Below are 19,579 nucleotides of genomic sequence, written 5' to 3'. Positions count from 1 at the left end.
GAGCTCTTGCAATTTTGTCCGGATTATAGGGGTGGGCAGACCATTAGTTGTCAGAAAAATAGATGTTCAACCTCTGTATGGTTGCAGATGATAATAAATGTGACTAGGTTTGTACTTTGTTAGTAATGTTGCTCAAGACCTAGCCAAGAATAAGCATTCTTTTAATACAAAATAAAACAGCAAATGTTGGAAACACTGATCATTCTCATAAAATATACACTTCTGTTTAAAATATTAAGTAAATATCTTTAACTATCCTGATATGCGTTTGATATTAATTTGAACAGCTGTGATGTTGGTTGCATTCTCCAGCATTGACAGAATAATAAAGCGTTTTCCTAATATTCCAGATGCCCTCGTGTTGCACAGGTCATTGACTTATTATTAAAATAGGCTGTGAATTTACCATTATGTGCCAGATGACATGCATTAGGTTCTCTTTCAAAATACATGAAAAATTAATGAAAATTTTAATGCATATGAACATTTTCATGTCAATTAAATTGAGCACTATCGATTTTCATTCTGATGCATTGTTTGTCATTCAGAAAAAGAAGTAAATGCTTAAATTATTTATAACATGTAACTCCAGTCATGCAACCAAACTGTAAAACATAATGAGCTAAGGTGACTTAAGAATGATATTAAATCATTATAGCATGTATTATGCAGGAGAATGGGCCCTGAGGATTATTGTTCCACAGAGATATTTGAAACAAAAAGGTTGGCTCAAATAAAAGTAATTACTTCCTGACATATCAAAGTGCAACACAATCTACTATATGCTTGATACCTATTATGAGAACCATGTTTCTCCCATGCATTGTTGCTGTGGATCGGCAGCAATAGATAACAATGGATAAACTTCAGTCTCTTGTGATAAAAAGGGTGGAGAGAAGGCTACTATAGAAATGGTACAATGACAGTGGAGACATGGAATTACTAGCTTAGTGTTGGCAATGTGCCCATATATTACTATCTCTCATAGCAGGTGTTTTTCTCTTTACACCCAGGTAATTTCCTGAAAGGTCCTGAATTGAAGTACTTCAGGATAGGGATGTCCCGAGCCTGAGGTTAGCTTCTCACAGACATTGTCCCAATTTTCTTACAGCTAGAAGGTATACTTTAGGCCAAGTTAAAATTGCGGACTACATTGCAAATGATGAAAGTGGTTTAATTACCAGGATAAAGAAAACAAATTACAGTTGTGATCAGGTTAAGAATTAAGTTTTTAAATGTGTGAACTTTGCAAGATAGACATGAATATGGAAGGCACCTACACATCCGAGGGCCTTGGAGATGAATGAGATAGAACAGTAGACCGCAACAGCAGACTGGTTAAGGATTGTTTAAGGGAAAAGGAATGGTGACAGTACGTTGAAGGTGAGAGAAATAGTGCCTAATGCAAAGAATATTTAACAATATTGACTGAAGTTGGAATTGTGTAATGAGAATAACAATGAGGCAGCAAAAGATAAGTGTCATGAACTGGATTTGTTTGTATAATGTATAAGAACAGATGGTATATACTTTAAACTGGAGAAAAATGAGCTAAACACAAAGTGCTGGAGGAACTCAGCAGGGCAGGTAGCATCTGTGGAGGAAATAGACGGATAATGTTTCAGGTCAGGACTGAACTAAAATGTAAGGTTAGGATTGGTGCTGGGGGAACATTTACCTTTTCTTAAATGATTATTAGAAGAGAACAAAATAGCAAAGGTCACTATGTATTAGTTCACATTTCTCATTTCAAATTTGTAGAAGTAAACAGAGAAAGCCTTCTGATCTTTAAGATATGCACTTGATAATATCTGTTGTTGAGAAAAATATTTAAAGTGAAATGTTAAAAGTCCATCCTAGTCTTATACCGTTAAATATTTTTAAATTACAGGTAATTAAACCAAAGTTCTGTTTTTAAATAGCTAACTCAGTGATTAACCTTAAACATAATGGAACAATTAACATCAAATTAACATATATTGTGTAGTGGATCTTCAAAATATAGCGGCGGAAATTCTGGCAAACGTTTCCGATAGTACTTTCTGGATACAAGAAGTAGTATAAACATTTCCAGGATTTTTGCATGATGGTCAATTTCTGTAAAAGAATCCACAGTTGTGTGAGTGTAAATGTAGGATGTGAATGAATGGCTGATAAAAGCAGGACAATGTTTCATTTTTCATTTAAAGACAATCAGATAAATATTAATGGCATTACAAAAATAAATAGGTAAGTGGGAAACTCAAATTGATAAAAGTAAAGATAAATAGTAAAGTAAAATCAAGTAATACAATCAAGGAAGTGAATGCTAACTAATGTAATAGTAACACACAACGCTAGCATTTATTTCAAGAAAGCTAGAATACAAATTGTTCAGGGAATTCGGTTTCTTCATAGAAACATAGAAACATAGAAAATGGTGCAGGAGTAGGCCATTCGGCCCTTCGAGCCTGCACCGCCATTCAATATGATCATGGCTGATCATTCAGCTCAGTAGCCTGTACCTGCCTTCTCTCCATACCCCCTGATCCCTTTAGCAAAAAGGGCCACATCTAACTCCCTCTTAAATATAGCCAATGAACTGGCCTCAACTACCTTCTGTGGCAGAGAATTCCACAGACTCACCACTCTCTGAGTGAAGAAATGTTTTCTCATCTCGGTCCTAAAAGACTTCCCCCTTATCCTTAAGCTGTGACCCCTGGTTCTGGACTCCCCAACATCGGGAACAATCTTCCCGCATCTAGCCTCTCCAACCCCTTAAGAATTTTATATGTTTCTATAAGATCCCCCCTCAGTCTTCTAAATTCCAGCGAGTACAAGCCCAGTCTATCCAGTCTTTCCTCATATGTAAGTCCCGCCATCCCAGGGATCAATCTGGTGAACCTTCTCTGTACTCCCTCTAAGGCAAGAACGTCTTTCCTCAGGTTAGGAGACCAAAACTGCACACAATACTCCAGGTGCGGTCTCACCAAGGCCCTGTACAACTGCAGCAGAACCTCCCTGCTCCTAAACTCAAATCCTCTTGCTATGAATGCCAACATACCATTCGCTTTCTTCACTGCCTGCTGCATCTGCATGCTTGCTTTCAATGACTGGTGCACCATGACACCCAGGTCCCGTTGCATCTCCCCTTCTCCCAATCGGTCACCATTCAGGTAATACTCTGCTTTCCTGTTCTTGCCGCCAAAGTGGATAACCTCACATTTATCCACATTATATTGCATCTGCCATGCATTTGCCCACTCGCCTAATCTATCCAAGTCACTCTGCAGCCTCCTAGCATCCTCCTCGCAACTAACACTGCCACCCAGCTTCGTGTCATCTGCAAACTTAGAGATGTTGCATTCAATTCCCTCGTCCAAATCATTAATATACACTGTAAATAACTGGGGTCCCAGCACTGAGCCTTGCGGTACCCCACTAGTCACTGCCTGCCATTCCGAAAAGGACCCGTTTATTCCTACTCTTTGCTTCCTGTCCGCCAACCAATTTTCTATCCACCTCAACACTGAACCCTCAATACCGTGTGCTTTAAGTTTGTACACCAATCTCCTATGTGGGACCTTGCAGGTTCTTTTCACCTGATCCCATTATGTGATTCCAAGATTTCCAGTTACAAACTTGTATTGTTGTACTGTATATACACTGCTAAGTTTATTTCCACATATAATCTTATCAACTTTATTTCATTAGCTTTGGATACTCCAGATGGTAGGTACAGATATTTTTAAGTTGCCAGCAGTTTTGCCAGGAGAATGTAAGAATGGAGGGGTGCATGTAAACTTTATCTAAAAAACTGCTAGTCAGAAGTGACCAATACAGTAATCTCGACTAACATTTGCCTCTGTTGTTAATTACATTGGCCAATCTTGTGCTGTTACATTTGACGTCAATTCCAAATACAGTAATCAGATCAAGCAATGTTAAATTGTACGGGGATAAAAATACACAGGTGGAGAAGAGAGTATGGAAAACAGGATAGAAAATAGTTTTCTGATCATTGAAGATAAAGTCCACCAATGTAAATCAAAATATGCCAGTAAAAACTGGAAACTGCAAACAGAACGAGGAAGGGGAAAACATCTCAGAACGAGGAAGGGGAAAAAAACTGTTGTTACTGAAAATTGTGGTTGGAAAATTATTCTGCAATGATTTAGGCAGGTTCATGATTCTCATTCGCCTCGTTTTATATTCTGCTGAACTCTGATACTTTCCAGAAGTACCAATACTTTCCGGGCCAGAACGGATTAGGAGCTTGAAGTGCCATTTCTGTTTCTTTTTTCCCTCGTTGCCAATTGTTATGTATTGCCCGGAACAATAACAACAATGGAGTAAATCATTTAACAGTTATTTACTAGCTATCTTCTTACATGGTACATCAAACTAACTCGCATAAAATGTGTCCTGGCATGTCATAAGATCAAGAGAGATAGTAGAATTAGGCCATTTGGCCCATCAAATCTACTCCTCCATTCAATCATGGCTGATCTATCTTTCCCTCCTAAACCCATTCTCCTGCCTTCTCCCCATAACCTCTGACACTCGCACTAATCAAGAATCTATCTATCTCTGCCTTAAATATATCCACTGAAATTGCCTCCACAACCTTCTGTTGCAGGGAATTCCACAGATTCACCACCCTTTGACTAAAGAAATTCCTCCTCATCTCCTTCATAAAAGAATGCCCTTCAATTCTGAGCCTATGACCTCTAATCCTAGACTCTCCCACTAGTGGAACCATCCTCTCCACATCCACTCTATCCATGCCTTTCACATTTCAATGAGGTCCCCCCTCATTCTTCAAAACACCAGCAAATATAACCTCAGTGCCGTCAAATGCTCATCATGTTACCCTACTCATTCCTGGGATCATTCTTGTAAACCTCCTCTGGACACTCTCCAGAGCCAGCACATCCTTCCCCAGATATGATGCCCAAAATTGCTCACAATGTCACGTGCAAGTCCCATGTCACAGTCCTTTGATTGGACAGTGTGCCCAATCTACTGCGCACATGTGCAACCATGATGTTCCTGGCCAGCAGCGACACTGGCGTGCATGTGCGTCAGATGCCGGCATGCACGTGTGTCAGATGCCGGCGCAAATGTGGCGGATGTTTACCGTTCAGGATGGTTCACTAACCAACCCATATCATTTATATATATATCACAAAAAAAAGCACTGGTCACAGACCCCCAGCAGATTAGCACCCTTCCACCACAACCCTCTCCATTCTATGGGTAAGCAATTCATAATCAAAACTGCACATGTTATCCCACTTTCGCATCCTACACACTTGGGCCAATTTACGATACGATATGATACGATAGAACTTTATTCATCCCCGGAGGGAAAATGGTCTGCCAACAGTCACAACACACATCAATGTACATGAAAACTTGAAATTAAAATTAAATTCAAAGGGAAAACAAAAAGAAAAAAACAAGCGACTGTTGGCTGGCTGCCATGTGCACAGCGCCTTAACCCGAATGAACAAACAATGCAGGCTTACCCCCTGGGCCGAGGATTCTAAAACTAGAAGGCTCCTCCCCCTCCCCCACACCGGATCCCACTTTGTTCTCCCACCATCCCTCATGGCGGTCCCCCCACGTCGGGTCCCCATTGTTCTTCACGGCGGTTCCCCTACGGCAGGTCTTCCATTGTTCTTCATGGCGGTCTCCCCACGCCGGGTCCCCATTGTCTTCCCCTCCCTCCTCACGTTCATCAACCGCTGATCATGGGCCAATCACGAGGCCCCATCACCGCCGAGGTTCCCACCACCGCCGAGGCCCCAGCGCCGCGAGGCTCACGCTGCCGCCAAGGCCCCAGCACCGCGAGGCTCACGCTGCCGCCAAGGCCCCAGCACCGCGAGGCTCACGCTGCCGCCGAGGCCCCAGCACCGCGAGGCTCACGCTGCCGCCGAGGCCCCAGCACCGCGAGGCAGGTTTTCCATTGTTCTTCATGGCGGTCTCCCCACGCCGGGTCCCCATTGTCTTCCCCTCCCTCCTCACGTTCATCAACCGCTTATCATGGGCCAATCGCGAGGCCCCATCGCCGCCGAGGTTCCCGCCACCGCCGAGGCCCCAGCGCCGCGAGGCTCACGCTGCCGCCAAGGCCCCAGCACCGCGAGGCTCACGCTGCCGCCGAGGCCCCAGCACCGCGAGGTTCACGCTGCCGCCGAGGCCCCAGCGCCGCGAGGCTCACGCTGCCGCCGAGGCCCCAGCACCGCGAGGCTCACGCTGCCGCCAAGGCCCCAGCACCGCGAGGCTCATGCTGCCGCCGAGGCCCCAGTGCCGCGAGGCTCACCTGCCGCCGAGGCCCCAGCGCCGCGAGACTCACCCTGCCGCTGAGGCCCCAGCGCCGTGAGGCTCACGCTGCCGCCGAGGCTCTATCGCTACCGAGGCTCCTGTTGCCACTGAGGCCCCATCGCCACCGAGGCTCCCGCTACTGCTGAGGCCCCAGCGCCGCGAGGCTCACGCTGCCACCGAGGCACCTGTCGCCACTGAGGCTCTTGTTGCCGCCGAGGCCCCACCACCTAACATAAGCCAATTAACCACAAACCGGAACACCTGGAGCAAACCCATGCGATCACAAGGAGGACGTACAAACTTTGCAGACAGAACCCGATAGACAGATCAAACCTGGGTCTGTGGCACTATGAGGCAGCATCTCTGCCACTGTGCCAGGTGGAGTTTGTCACCTCCTCAAACAAAAATCAATCAAGTTCATAAGACATGACCTGCACAGACAAAACTGACTGAATTTAATTAACCTATTCTCTTTCAAATGCGATAAATCCTACACCTAGGAATCCTTTTCAATAGGTTCTCCACCACTGTTGTGAGGCTCACCTGCCTATAATTTTCTGGATTATCCCCATTCCCCTTCTTAAACAAAGGAACAACAATGGGTACTTTCTAGTCCTTTGGGACATTGCCTCTAGCGAGACAGTGTACAAATTTCTTTGTGAAGGTCCCAGCAATCTCCTCTCTTACCTCACAGTAACATGTGATAAATCCCATCAAGCTCTGAGGATCCATCCACCTGAATGCTTTTCAAGTGACCAAACATGACCTCCTCCAAGATCTCAAAATGACCTAGCGTATTTGTGATCTCCACACTAATCTCACTGTTCTTGGTGTCCTTCTCATTGGTGAATACCGATGCAAAGTACTCAATATCTCGCCTACGTTCACCGACTCCAAGCATAAATCCTTCCCCTCTCCCTAGTTTGCCCTCTTATTGTTTATGTATGCATTAATCCCTTGGGTTGCTCTTTAATCATACTTGCTCAGGACATTTCAAGGCTCCTGTGACTCTCCTAGTTCCATGCTTGAGTTTTTTCCTGCTTTCTTTATATTCTTTATTTTCCTCATATCATCTTCCTAAACCTTACATATACTTCTTTTTCCTTTTTGACCAAATTTACAGCCCCTATCATGATCCAAGGGCCCCAAAGTTAGCCATTTCTAGTTTCCTGCATACCTTTCAATTTAGTTACCAATCTACAAATGCCAACTCACTTCTCATGTCTTTCTAGTTTGTTACATGTAATTTTAAGATCTTCAATTAGAGCCCTGTACTTGCACAAAATATCAAATTATTAATGAATATTAATAGAGACTACTTACGTGAAGCTCTGCTTTTTGATGAATAGAAGCTCCCACAGGGAATGATATTGTAAGTTGCAAAGCAACTTAGAATTAGTGGCTGTAAATTGCTCAGGATGATGTAGACAGTTATAATGGCATATTTGGCCCAAAGATGATAGCTTGCTTCTGCAATTCCACATGCAGCCTTCAGTAATAGATTGAATACATACAAGGACATTAAAGCAGATATGTTGAGTTGGATCTTAATGTAGAATAAGGGATTGGTTGGATGGACCTGTAACAGAAAATGTCACTGATAAATGACCATAATAAATTACCTCAAAAGTTGCTAATTGGGTTAATATTGCACTTCCAATTGTAAAGATGTAAACCGGGTAGATTAGTAGTATGCTACGTTCATATATAAGGCTTTTACCTTATGCTCATCACTGGAGCATAGCCTTCTTCCCACTCCATTTGATGCACTCATTCAACATTGCACTATTGGAAAAGGATGTATTTGTCAGCAACCTGGGTTAAAGTTTCCCTCCGAGGATGAATGTCAAACCAGTGTAAATAAATAAATGGGTGAAAAGAAAACGAGAAGGTGGGCACATGGATTCACTGCTTATGTGGTAGTAAAACACCAATCTATTGTTGGTTTGAGTAACTTATTTTGCATTATAATTTTTTTCAAATTCTATTTGTGATCATTAAATTAATGAATGAATCCTTGTCAGGCACACAGTTCCTTGGAACCAGTATGATAATTAGTAGGTAGACACAAAATGCTGGAGTAACTCAGTGGGTCAGGCAGCATCTCAGGAGAGAAGGAATGGGTGATGTTTCGGGTCGAGACCCTTCTTCAGACTGAAGAAAGGTCTCAACCCGAAACGTCACCCATTCCTTCTCTCCTGAGATGCTGCCTGACCTGCTGAGTTACTTCAGCATTTTGTGTCTACCTTCGATTTAAACCAGCATCTGCAGTTTTTTTTCCTACACATGATAATTAGCAGAATTACCATGCATATGCGAGTGATTTCTACTATCCCCATAATTACACAAGAGTGGGAACCCTTTCAAATTTATTGAGTGTTGGTTTTATCAGTTGGAGGTACAATCCTATCTCAAGATGTTTTGTTTCTCTGCAACACAAGCAATATCTGCAGTAAATGCAGAATATGCAAATATATCTCATACCTGGGTTCAGCAGTTCTTGCTCCATTGCAAAGGTATAAAATCTATCAAAAACTTACAAACTTTACTTGAGAAAAAAATTACACAGATCAATAAAGATCAATATCACTCGAGGTAATTTAATATATATGCATTTCATATTGTTTTGTTAAAAACTATATTGCAAATTAATAAATTCAGGAAACTACCCATGAGAATCCCCAAATGAATTAAAGCATCAAACTTGAGATTGCCTATTAGATATGCATTTTAACATTGAAACAAGCAAATGTCAGAAATTACCTCTCCAATGTCATACTTCCCGTCAGCCCATAAGACAGCAGAAATGAACTGAAGCACTGGTTGCAGAATCAAAGTCTGCAAAATGCCAAATCGGAGAACTCTATAAGCTTTTCTGCAAAATAAATACCCAGTTTTTAAAAACACTCATGACTTCATTGGCTATAGAGTGTACTTAGACATCCTCAAATTGTAAAACGATTCTGGATGTAAAAGCCTGTTTATTCTTTACATTTTTTTGGTAATAAAAATATGAGAGATGAGAAAAAGTTCAGTTTGAATTTTAAATTTTTTTTTTGCATTTCAACTGGCGTGTGTGGGGGGGTCTCCAAGCCGATTAACATATTGATGGAAGCACATGTAAAGAGGTTGAAAGAAGTGGAAAGTAATTCCAGGAAACTTTTAGGAAGCTATTTAGCACACAGCTCATAGCGCAGCAATGGAATTAGGAACCATTCAAAGGAAAGATGCACGATCATATGTGACAACTAATGTTACTTTAAGATTATTATTATTATTATTAATATTATTATTATTATTGTTGTTGTTATTATTGTTGCTATTATTATTATTATTATTCATTTGCAATCATATTTGCTAACAGACAAAACTTAAGAAGAATCAATTAGCTGTAAAGATAAGGGGGTCAGTTTTAACTTTGCTTGCTCAACAAAAACTGACAGGTCTCAGTGAAAAAGGAACATGTAACTTAATTAGATGCAAAATATTTCCCATATTAATCCTAGGTTTTTGCAGTTAGTTCAGCACCTGTTTAAAGCAGTCAGGGTCCTCGTAGGTTTATGCAATATCGATGGGAATTCTGATACTGCTTTAAATGGGGTCTCTGCAGAGAAAATGTGGTGGCTTTGCCATAATGTAGAAGCTATTTTGTGACTACCACAGTCAAAGAAATTCTTCCGGTTAATTTAAAGCATATCTTAATGGAGACACAAGGAACTACAGATGCTTGTTTACTACAAAAACACAAACTACCAGATTAACCTAGATGATCAGGCAGCATCTCTGGAGGACATCTATAGGTGACCTTTCGGGTTGAGACCCTTCTTCAGACTCTTAATGGAGTTTGATGCAGCCAGTATGCTTTACCAGGCCTTGTAAGAAAGTTTTCTTTCTCTGGTACCATTTAAGTTAAGCCTGGAAATGCAAGGAGGCCTCTGCTGCCTCTGACGTGCAGCAAATGAAGTCAGTGCCAAAGTTTCTCATTGCAAAGTTAATTAAAACTAAGTTATTAAAACTAAGTTAACCCAAGTTATTAAACATGTAAATTCTTTCTTTCTCAAGAAAGTCAGAAATGATTCTAAAAATGAATGATGTAATTGTGATGTGTAGGCCTCATTTTAAATCTCAACTAAAGAACAGAACGGAAACCTGCATTGAATATTGTTGCATGGTGATGAAACTAATGAGGTATGATCTCACATTAAATCTCATCTAAAGAACAGAAAGGAAAACTGTATTGAATATTGTTGCATAATGATGTAACTAATAAGGTATGATCTCACATTAAATCTCATCTAAAGAACAGAAAGGAAAACTGTATTGAATATTGTTGCATAATGATGTAACTAATAAGGTATGATCTCACATGATGATAATTGTTTTATTATTATAGATATAAATATGGACAACAACTTTCTCCATGGAGCTAATCAAGGCAGTTTTTATGGAATCAGAAGGAGGATCCTGACCTGAACGTCACCTGCCCATGTTCTCCAGAGATGAGGCCTGACCTGCTGAGTTATTCCAGCACTGTGGTCTTTTTTTCTAAACATGCATCTACAGTTCCTTGTTACTAGATTTTACAAAGGTTTGTTTGCAGTATGTTTTAAGAAAGAGACTACATTGATGATAATTTTATTTAATTTATCCATCCCTTCCAGCAGTTATGTATTCTGAGAATCGTAATAAAATGTATACATATATTTACATGTATGCTCGCTTACCCTTGATCAAAAGAAAAGCTTAAATTTTGGACATACGTCATGTTTAAACTGTGAGACTACAAGGATGAGATTTTGTTTTAACAATCTTGGCAGACATGTCATCCAAGATTCTCTGATCAAATTCAAGGAGTCTATGAAATGGAGTTTAAGTAAGGTGTCGCAGATAAATAGCAGGAAACCTAAATGATTAAAAAACCTTTACAAGAACCTGCAGTGAGACCCAGTACTGTCATTATAAAATAAGAAAAGATCTGGGTATGCAGGAATTAGAGGAATGGGTGTGTGCCAATGTCCATAGAAAGAGTGACCTAGAAGTGACCTGTCCCCTATTTATGACCTTTCAGACCGAATAACTGAAAGATTGAATTAATTAACCTATTTATTGATTTGAGGGTCCAGCAGCCTCTATTCCAGAGGGTAAAAAAAGTCAGATGACAATACAAAAAAGGAGAAAAGAGCAAAATGCAAAGTGCTGGAGGAACTCAGCAAAGGTATCACAAAAAGCTGGAGGAATTCAGCAGGTCAGGAAGCATCTCTGGATGGAAATGGGCAGGTGACAATTTGTGTTGGGGCCATTCTTTAGACTGACCCGACCTGAAACATCACCCATCCATTCCCTCAAGCTGCTTGAGCTGCTAAGTTGGCGCTTTGCTCAAGATTGCAGCATCTACAGTGCCTTGTACATCCAAAAATGGAGAAAAGCAGACAGAGGCGGACAGGACATTCATTGGATTCACACCAACTCTTAAAATATTGTGCATTCTGTCCCAAATCAAGATGATATTGTCAATATCACACTAATATTGTTAACTACTTATTGGGCAATTTTAACTGAATTTGAACGACAATAAATTAGTTCAGTCAAGTCACTAACCATTCTGGCAGTGACATCAAATCTCTGTTTTAGTCTGCAAAGGGCAACATCTTGCAATGTCACCACAAAAAGGGAAAATAAATTTCAAATAAATTTCACACTGTTTTACTCCAGTTGTAGAAATTAATGGTATAAAATCATTACTGGAGAACAACCACCAGCATATTTTACAGTCGAACACAAAGTATTAAAGTAACTCAGCAGATCTGGCAGCATCTCGAGAGGACATAGATATCTACGAATGACCATACCCTCCAGAGAGGCTGCCTGACCCATTGAGTTACTTCAACACTTTGTGTTCTATGAAAAATTCCAACATCTGCAAATGCGTGTGACTAGCATGCCATAAAAAAAGTAAATACTCATGAATACATACCTATTTATCTTGACCTTTGGAAGGCAGATGCAACAACAACAACAAGGACCCACATTTAGAGATGCATCCACAAATCCAAGTTTATCAATGGCCTCAGTTACTCCACCAAGGTAAGTTATCGTGAGGTGGAAGAAACTAAACAAAGAGATGCTCGTATAACTGTAAAATATAGATAACTCAAGTTAGGTACTGAATGTTTACCACAGCCACATTTAACAAAGTTCATTTGCAAACATACTTACACTGCAGTCACAAAGTCTACTAAGGTTCCAGCTCGTGGAACAAATATTCCCAACTGGTAGGCAAGTGTAGTTACCTAGGAAAACAAGAGTATTAACCTGCTGAAGATAGACCAATTGTTTCACTAAAACATGTAAATTGCTCAATGCTAAAAGCATGATTAATTTCCAAATGGCTGCAATTGAATATATTATCAATATAATTCCAATGCTGTTTTCCACTCTAAGAGTTCAAATTTGGGAACATGGACAGCACAGTGGCGCAGCTGGTAGAGCTGTTGCCTCCCAGTGCCAGTGACCTGGATTTGATCCTGACCTCGGGTGCTGTCTGTGTGGAGTTTGCATGTTCTCCATGTGACCGTCTGGATTTCCTCCTACAATCAAAGACTTGCAAGTTAATTCAACTATGAATTTTCCCGAGTATAAAGGGAGGCAATGCGAAAGTGAAATAACATAGAGCAAGTGTGAACAGGTAGTTGATGGTTGATGTGGATCCGGTGGGCCAAAGAGCCTGTTTCCATGCTGTATATTTCAATCAATCATAAAACATTCCCAGGACAAGATAAATCAACAATTTATTTTTAAACAAGAAAGGATACCATTAAAATAAAAGTCCAATAATCCAGTATCCTCTGGACTCTGGTAGATTTTCTGGCTTGTTAGATTTTACTCCTATTAATAATCCAACATAAATTTTAGTTTATTTTGATATCTCACAATTGCATAATAATGTTTCCAATAAACCAATTGAGTTTAAAGTGAATGCAAGAAACAACAAATGGTGAATTTAAAAGGGGTGCAGGAAACTGGGACCCAGTGAGCACAAAAGGAGAGTGGGACTGCACCTCCTGTGAGTTTTGGTGGAACGTGGAGATGGAGTCCCATTGAGTTTGAAAAGAGTTCTGAAAACAGGCTGTCTGTGTTTTTAAAAGCAGTATGAGAATCATGGCTGCAATGAGTTGAAAAAGAGCATGGGAAAAAGGTGCTGGGGAGTTAATAATAGCATGGAATTGGGGCGAAACTGAGTTTAAAGGAAGCATGGGAACAGAGAAAGTTTACAGGGAGTGATGTAAACAGAATCAAACAAACTAAATACAGAACCATTAGGACCCTGATTCCCACAATCCCTCAAAACTCAGCTGGGTCCTTTTCCCACACTCTCTTGAAACTTAACAGGACCTTGTTTCCAGTGTTCTCTTTAAATTTATCTGGTTCACTGGACAATTTATTATTTTTACCCCATAACATCAGAATAAAAATGTGTTGGCTTATTAATAGGAATTACACCCAATATTCTTGAAAATCTGATAGTATAGCACCAAGGTCCCAATCATGCCCAATTAACGAGTTTATTATCTAGTAAGCCCTGTTGGAATGTCCAATGGTATGATTTTAATTGTTGAAATATTGGATGAATCTTACCAGAACAATAATGGCAAATTAAAGAGGATTAGTGTCATTAATAGATAAGTCCACTAGCATCACTTGGGGGAGTAATAAACCTGTCATGAATTATGAACCTTGACGATTGCTAATAAATTTGTAGAGTCAAAAACAGGTCCTTCGGACCACTGGGTCCATGCTGACTATCAAGCACCTATTTACTCCTGTGATGTGCTGTGGAGCTGAATAAAGACGGAAACTGTGGCCGCCTTAAACAACATGACGGGCCACCGAGAACATAGATGGACCCAGAGTCCGACGCAAACAACCCAGGGGCTGCTGAGAAGAAAGATGGACCCAGGGGGTCGCCCATGGTCAAGTGCAGCAATAAGGTAAGATGCCGCCGAGCTCCGCCCCAAAGACTGGTGTGTCGAGGAAGAGGGAACTACTGGTGACGACGGACCCGAGAAGTGGGCCAGTAGGAAAGGGACTGGGGTATTGCCGCCAGTGCCTTCAAGGTCGGCTGCGGGAGGCTCCCTCGGGACACAAAAGGTGGTCAGGCACGGAGAAGGACGTTGGTTCACGGGCCGAGCCAGTCGTAGGAGATGGAGGAGGCCCTGCAGCAGCCTGGGGCTAACCTGGATTGGGGATGCTCCAGTACATCCAGCATGTGGATTGTAAATGGCGCCAAAATAAGGCGACTGTGCAAGTGTGAGCTATGCAAAAAGAATTTCATTGTGCAGTGCATGTGTGACAATAAACAACCATTGATACTTTATTTTCCCCATATTCCCCTCGCATCATCCTAGATTCTACCATTCACCTACGTACAATGGGCAATGTACAATGACCAATTATTTTTTTAACTTGCATTTCTTTGGAATGTGGGAGGAAATGGGATCACTCAGGGTAAACCAAAGTGGTCACAGGGAGAACGTGCAAACTCGACGCTGACAGTACTGGAGGTCAGGATTACAACAAGGCCACTGGTGCCGTAAATCATCAGTTCTATGAGTGTACCAATGTATTGCTGCTCCTTGGTTGGCATAAAAGTCATTTTACACTCAGCTTCTCTGTAGTTTTCATGAAATTGGTGGATTTGCACATTAATTATCCATACAAGTGACAACAGTGACCTTACACAAAAGTAACTTTCTAACAATGTGATAATTGTTCAATCAATCTCACTGGCCTCAGAAGAGAACAATTTAAATAGTTCTCATTTCACTTACAGTAAATTATGCTTCTCAGGCCCCATTTCAGACTTTATAAAAAATAATTTACAGGATGTGGGTCCCAATGGCATTTATTGGCCATTGTTAAAACCCTGGAGAAAGTGGTAGTGAAGTGCCAATATGAACCTCTTTAATCTGTATGGTGGGTAGGAAATACCCGTATGAAAACCCAACAGTAATGATAGAACAGCAACTTGGAGGAGGACTAGCAGGTAATAATGTCTTCAAGTAGCTTCTACTCTAGATTGTCTGAGTCACAATGTGGGGAGGTAAAATCAACATGTCTTCAGAAAGTAAATGTGATGTACTTTGTACATTGTACTTACCATACACAGGATGTAGTCGTAGTGAAAGAAGCATACTTTTACACTTATCCAAGATTTAACACATCTGGAATTGATCGTCCTTAATATCTAACACCAAATGAATCAATATATACAAATAATGCAGCAATATTCAACCAAAACGTGCTACTTACTGGAAACAAGCCAAGCACTAAGAGGGTCTTATCCTTAATTACATCATTTGCAATATTTTTGTGTAAGTAGATCCATAGCTCAATGAAGATGGCATAAGAGGCAATTGCTACCAAATTAAGCATTACCATAACAGCAATATCACTGGCTGTGAAACCTGTTGAAAGAAGACAAATAAATGACTATGACTCCAAATGTACTAGAATTGGATGTTTTAAAATTTAATCTAAACTTGCATAATAGTGCACGTGATATCAATTTACATCAAACATGGGGCCATTTAACCAGACAAGAAATGTTTCCATTGTCTTTGTCCATTAAAATAATAAACAATACACCAGAAATTCTCTGGATTAGCTGCATATTCCTGTCTTTGGAAAGTAAGTGGTCACATACAATATCACTCCATCACTGGTCCACAGCAATTCAATCTCAATGTCTTTATTTCTCATCAACAACATTTGACAAGTTCTGTAAATTCCACGATTGGTGGGAGATCAAAAATGCAATTGTGGTGGAAGTTTAAAACCCAATTGTAGGAAGAAGACAAAAGAAACTGCAGACGCTGGCAGAACTCAGCAGGTCTGCTCCTATGACTTATGAACTTATGTGTCAGGTGGCATCCATTGAGGCAAAAGATGCATGGATGGATCCATTCAATGAGGTAAAAGATCCATTCAATGTTTTGGATCAAGATCTTTCATCAGGACTGCGAGGGAACAGGAAAGATTGCTAGTGTATAACAGTAGGAACAGAAAGACTTTGCAAACTGCGTAGATAGGAATAAATCATATTCTACTTCAAAGTGTAGTAAATAAGAAAATAATAAGTTGATTCAACATGTAAATCCACAATCAATCCAATAAACACACTACATCAAAAAGAAATACTAGCTCACATTTAGTGGTCACCAATGACAATAGTATTTGCTGTTCACATTAGAAGATACAATGGACACTGAGACAATAATCTTCCTTATTCCAATTTGTATATCAGGTAGGCCAGTCATTGTGAAAATTTTTCACAGATAAACAAAGTAAATTAAGAATAAAAGCAGATATTGAAAAACAAATCCATCATTTCACAGAAAGCACACAAAATGGTTCAACATGGACACACACACATATTCTTACAGTTAAAATATCCTAAACAAACAATTTTAAATATTTTTATTGATTTTACAATAATTGAATTTTTAAATGTTATTCCATTTGGCCTATTCCACACTTGGTCAGCAAAACATAAAAGGCTGAAGAAGAGTCCCGACCTGAAATGTTGCTTATATACGGAGAAAAAGTCCAGCATCAGGAATTAAAGTGGATTGGAAAATCAGGACTCCTCACTAATCTACATAGATTCATTAGCCTACACAGTGACAGAAAAGTTTGTGTCACATTGTGGAACATTCTTGCGGATGAGTTTGGTTTTGGCTTCTTAGCCTTTGAAGAATTCACACACCTTAGCATAACCTTCTGGAAGTGGTTACAATGTATGAGATTTTGCATTCACCTTTGGCATCAAACTGAGGCTTCTACTGGAGAGTATAAAATACTCCATGCCAATATATCTTTCCAGTGTTGTGGCTCTTGTGTGCAACTCAGCAGCTGATTTTCTTACACAATAGCAATGACTACACTTTCAAATAAATGTCTTGAGTGAGCCGTATTTAAGAGGTGGAGGAGGTCATTTATTCAACTGATAAGCAACCCGATTCTTTAGAGATTATACAGTATATTCCATATGTATTAATTTATTTTTCAGTGTACTGACATTTACACCACATTTTTAAATGCCCTTGGAGAAGCACTATCTGCTTGAACCACTGATATTGATGATACCAGACTGCCATCGGCTAGAGATTTCCCGGATGTAGAATTAGCAAAAATGAAGGATCAGTGATATATTTCAAAGCAAAAAGCAAAGTGCTGGAAGAACTCAACAGGCCTCATCTGCAGTTTCTCATATCTTAACACTTTCCAAATCTGTTTCATTTTTCAACTAGTTTCAATACTGAATTATGTTTCATATTTTAAAATGTTTCTGTGGTCCTACCTTTAATTAGATCTTCAGAACTTGGCAAGCTGTCACTGCAGTTTGGCATGATTGTTGTAGGTAAAGCTTCAAATAAATCATCAATTAAGGAGTTCAGGCAGGATTAAATATTGTGTTATAGTTGAGGACTTTGCTAAATTCCTCCCGATTAATAGATTAAAAGCTTCTGGTACTTTGTTGCACTTAGTTAAGAGAGTTCTGTCACTGGAACTTCTTTGTCATGAATTGTGCAGAGTAAATAGAAACTCTGCACTCAAGAGCAGGTAACTCTATGTCCAATAAAATGTGAGACAAATGAACTTTGTGGCTTAACCCTTTGAGTACTAAGCACACTTTGAATGCTTTCAAAGCATTGAACTCAAACATTCTAACATGTAATATCTGAATCATTAAAATGTATTTACAGTATTCTCAAAATGAATTGAATAAATCATAAAAATGAAGTTTATTTTGTCTCATTCAAAAATTATCCTACTAGTCTACAAAGGGTTAAAAGATTATCAGTTAGTGACTGGTATCACAAACAGAAACAGTTTTTTCATGACAATGGAATGTCATAGGTACACCATGGATTTCCAAAAGAGAAGTAATGGAGAAGTTTCCAAATAAATAATTTGTTAACATTTCAAAATGTAATATTTAATATGGATACAACAAATAATAATTTTCTCCACACTTCAGTTCATTTAAGAATATATGCATGGTGTTATTTTAAGCATGATTTCTTCCAAATGTTTTGCTGTCTGACGGAAGGAAGTATAATTTCAAATTATAAACTAAGCAGAAATTCTTACAAGGCAAGAACACTGACTATCTAAAAATAAATAAATTGTTAAAATGCCAGATAATACAAAAAAGTGAATATGGGCTTTCAATACAAAACATAAAGCTCTGGAGTCAGGCAGAATTTGTGAAAGGAATAGATGGACTATGCTTCTTGTCAGGGCCCTTCTTCAGTCTGATGATGTGGTGGGGAGAAAGTTGGAAAGGTGAGGTGAGCCTGGGACAAAGCCTGGTAAGTGAATAGTGAGTACAGGTGAGTGGTGATTCGCAGATGGATGAAGTAAGTGACAAAGGCGAGGGGTGAAAAGGAGACAAAAGGGTATCAGATAAGGAAAGAAGAGAAGTGAAATGTAAAGTGAAGAGAACCAGTGTAGGGTGATGTAGGAAAATAACTGCAGATGCTGGTACAAATCGAAGGCATCACAAAATGCTGGAGTAACTCAGCGGGTCAGGCAGCTTTTCTGGAGAGAAGGAATGGGTGACGTTTCGGGTCGAGACCCTTCCAGTAAAGAGTCTCGACCCGAAACCATTCCTTCTCTCCAGAGATGCTGCCTGACCCACTGAGTTACTCCAGCATTTAGTGCACAGGTGGCTGCTGATTGGTATGGACTCTGTGGGCCAAAGGGCCTGTTTCCACGCTGTAACTCTAAACTAAACTAAGCTAAATATTCTGCAAGAGCAATCACCATTGTCTTTAAGCCAGTTCCTATCATTGAATATATAGTTCTTTCTTAGGTTTGAATATAAGCATTGATTTAATGCTCTCCATTTTTACACATTTTTATTATTCCGACTATGGATGTTGAATTTTTCCTTTAAGTGGTTTTAATATGAGGTTGTGCCACATTACATTAAGTGCAATACCCTTGGAATTTAGAAACTGCTCATGGCTTTTTAATGTCAAAGAAATTTAAAGCGCCTCATAATATTCTGCAAATAGTATTGCAAAAGAATTAACCAGTGGAGTAATTTATGTGAACACAGCTAAATAAGATTTAAAAAAAAAATTCTAACGTATATTAGGGCTCCTTAAATAAGTTAATAGGTTTATAACCTCAGACACTTGGAGATAACTAAGCAGATTCATTTTTATTTGTACAATTGGATTGCAACAGCAAACCAATCAAAAAC

The 19,579-nt window shown here is 39.8% G+C and overlaps 2 protein-coding genes across 2 annotated transcripts in view; both read right to left on the bottom strand.

The window, feature by feature from the left end:
* Positions 1-19,579, bottom strand: part of gmfb (glia maturation factor, beta) — a 449,169-nt gene that overhangs the window by 294,932 nt on the left and 134,658 nt on the right. The gene's annotated exons all lie outside the window — the stretch shown is intronic.
* Positions 208-17,880, bottom strand: LOC144597659 (organic solute transporter subunit alpha-like). Its single transcript, XM_078407179.1, has 7 exons — positions 17,666-17,880; positions 15,616-15,770; positions 12,523-12,596; positions 12,281-12,439; positions 9,070-9,181; positions 7,630-7,885; positions 208-2,097 (listed from the first exon to the last, which is right to left on the bottom strand). The coding sequence occupies exons 1-7, from the start codon at positions 17,712-17,714 to the stop codon at positions 1,970-1,972; spliced, it is 933 nt and encodes a 310-aa protein (XP_078263305.1). The 5' UTR covers positions 17,715-17,880; the 3' UTR covers positions 208-1,969.

Source organism: Rhinoraja longicauda, chromosome 10, assembly GCF_053455715.1.
Source record: "Rhinoraja longicauda isolate Sanriku21f chromosome 10, sRhiLon1.1, whole genome shotgun sequence".
Taxonomy (NCBI): Eukaryota; Metazoa; Chordata; class Chondrichthyes; order Rajiformes; family Arhynchobatidae; genus Rhinoraja; species Rhinoraja longicauda.
The sequence above is the reverse complement of the archived record's forward strand: the minus strand, read 5'-3'. Positions and strand labels throughout refer to the sequence as shown.

Bases quoted from the DNA above. Each gene is read 5' to 3' on its own strand.
- LOC144597659 (XM_078407179.1), bottom strand. From the start codon at position 17,714: ATGCCAAACTGCAGTGACAGCTTGCCAAGTTCTGAAGATCTAATTAAA. The intron at 9,182-12,280 runs GTATGTATTCAT...TTTATTTTGCAG, and splicing joins CCAAAGGTCAAGATAAATAG to AAAAGCTTATAGAGTTCTCC. The intron at 2,098-7,629 runs GTAAGTAGTCTC...ATTCTTTTACAG, and splicing joins ATCAAAAAGCAGAGCTTCAC to AAATTGACCATCATGCAAAA.